This window comes from Condylura cristata, unplaced genomic scaffold (genome assembly GCF_000260355.1).
Source record: "Condylura cristata isolate star-nosed mole 26May11 unplaced genomic scaffold, ConCri1.0 scaffold00054, whole genome shotgun sequence".
Classification (NCBI taxonomy): Eukaryota; Metazoa; Chordata; class Mammalia; order Eulipotyphla; family Talpidae; genus Condylura; species Condylura cristata.
In genome coordinates, this window is record NW_004567155.1 from 1673843 (window position 1) to 1675346 (window position 1504).

The 1504-nt window shown below is 73.3% G+C and overlaps 1 protein-coding gene across 1 annotated transcript in view; it reads right to left on the reverse strand.

Moving 5' to 3' along the window:
- Nucleotides 1-185: 185 nt before the first annotated feature.
- ATHL1 (ATH1, acid trehalase-like 1 (yeast)) overlaps nt 186-1504 on the reverse strand; it is a 4697-nt gene continuing 3378 nt past the window's right edge. The window contains exons 4-9 of the mRNA XM_012734356.1: nt 1266-1460; nt 1050-1183; nt 888-983; nt 705-802; nt 429-640; nt 186-338 (exon numbers count right to left, since the gene is read on the reverse strand). Of these exons, the coding sequence (XP_012589810.1) occupies nt 283-338; nt 429-640; nt 705-802; nt 888-983; nt 1050-1183; nt 1266-1460 (791 nt within the window). The 3' untranslated portion in view covers nt 186-282. The remainder of the gene's footprint in view (nt 339-428; nt 641-704; nt 803-887; nt 984-1049; nt 1184-1265; nt 1461-1504) is intronic.

The window sequence follows — 1504 nt, forward strand, 5'->3', positions numbered from 1 at the left end:
CCGGGGGTGCCCGCCGCCCCACGGCCCGTCACACTCGCCCTCGGGGCGGCACCATCGGTGGCCACATGCCCTCTGCCTTGCCCCAGGGGCGCGGGGGGAGGGCAGGCGGAGGGTGCTGGAGACGGGTGGGGGGGGTGCGAGCCGAGACACCCCAAGGCCAGCAGCTCGGCCGAGCAGGGCGGCGTCCAGCACGGGGCAGGCAGGAGCGGGCTGGGGCGGGACGCCCAGGGGGGCTCTGAGGGCAGCTGTCCACACCTCCAGGGGCCTCTCCCAGGAGCCAGCCTAGGCCACTGCCCGCTGTATCCGGCCGGCGGAGCTGGGAAAGGAGACCCTGTGTCCTGTGCAAAGAGGGGGTGTCTCGGGGGCCAGGGCGTAGCAGGGGCTGCCGGGCCCCACACCGCACCCCAGAACCTGCGGCAGGTGCCTACCTGGGGGCAGGGGGAGCCGGGCCCGCGATGGCCACAGCTCTGCCTCCAGCGGGGGGGCCCCGGGGTCCGCCTGGGCGCTGACTTCCAGCGTCACAGAGCCCTCGGCCCAGGAGAAGTCCAGCTTGTTCCCCAGGTAGGAGACACCCCAGACGCTCACTCCCGACACCCCCTCGGGACACACAGGGTCGAAGGTCAGGCCGGCCCGGGTGATCCTGTGGGAAGGGCGTGCTCTGTGAGTGCCCCCCTGCACGGCCCCCTGCCCCACCGCGTGCTCACCTGAACCCCGTGAACCCGAAGAGCGCCGCCTGCAGGAAGCCCCCCATGCCCGTCAGGAAGTTCACGGCTCCCGACCCGTCTGCGTTCTCCGTCCACACCTGCGGGCAGCGCAGTCCCCGTGGGACCCCGGCTCGCCGACCCCAGGCCCGGGACACAGCGGCCGGCGGGCTCGGGCCAGGCTACCTTGAAGGGCTCGGAGACGTTGGCCAAGCTCCGGTGCAGCAGGGCCTGTGCCCGGGTGGCGTCCCTCAGCTCCAGCCAGCCCACCGCAAACATGCTCTGGGGGAGAAGGGGGTGAGGCCCGGCCGCCCCCACTGGCCGGCCAGCCCCCGCCCCCTGCCTCACCCAGGTCATGGCCGGGCCCCGCGGGGACGTCACAGCCTCGTAGACCTCCAGGTTGTTCCTTCGGATGCGAGGACTCAGGGGGAACGGGACCGGGTACCCCAGGAGCACCACGTCTGCCTGCTTCACCTCCTCCCCTGGGGGCAGAGGCCTGTGAGCGGGGGCGTTGGAGGAGAGGCGCTGGGGGACAGAGGCCCTGGAGGAGCTGGACCCACTTACCCAGCTCATACCCGTCGAACTCAGGGTGGAAGCCCCTCTCGGCGTCGAAGGGCACCTTGATCCCCTCAGCCACCTGTAGCCATCGGTCGGGTACCGGCCGCCCCAGGTCCATGGCCAGGGCCGCAGCGAAGCGCAGGCTGGGGCGAGCGTGGAGGCTGCAGGTGGCTGCCCCAGCAGGGACGCGCGGGAGGGGGGCTGGGGCGGGGCCAGGGCTGGGGGCGGGGCCAGGGCCTGGGCAG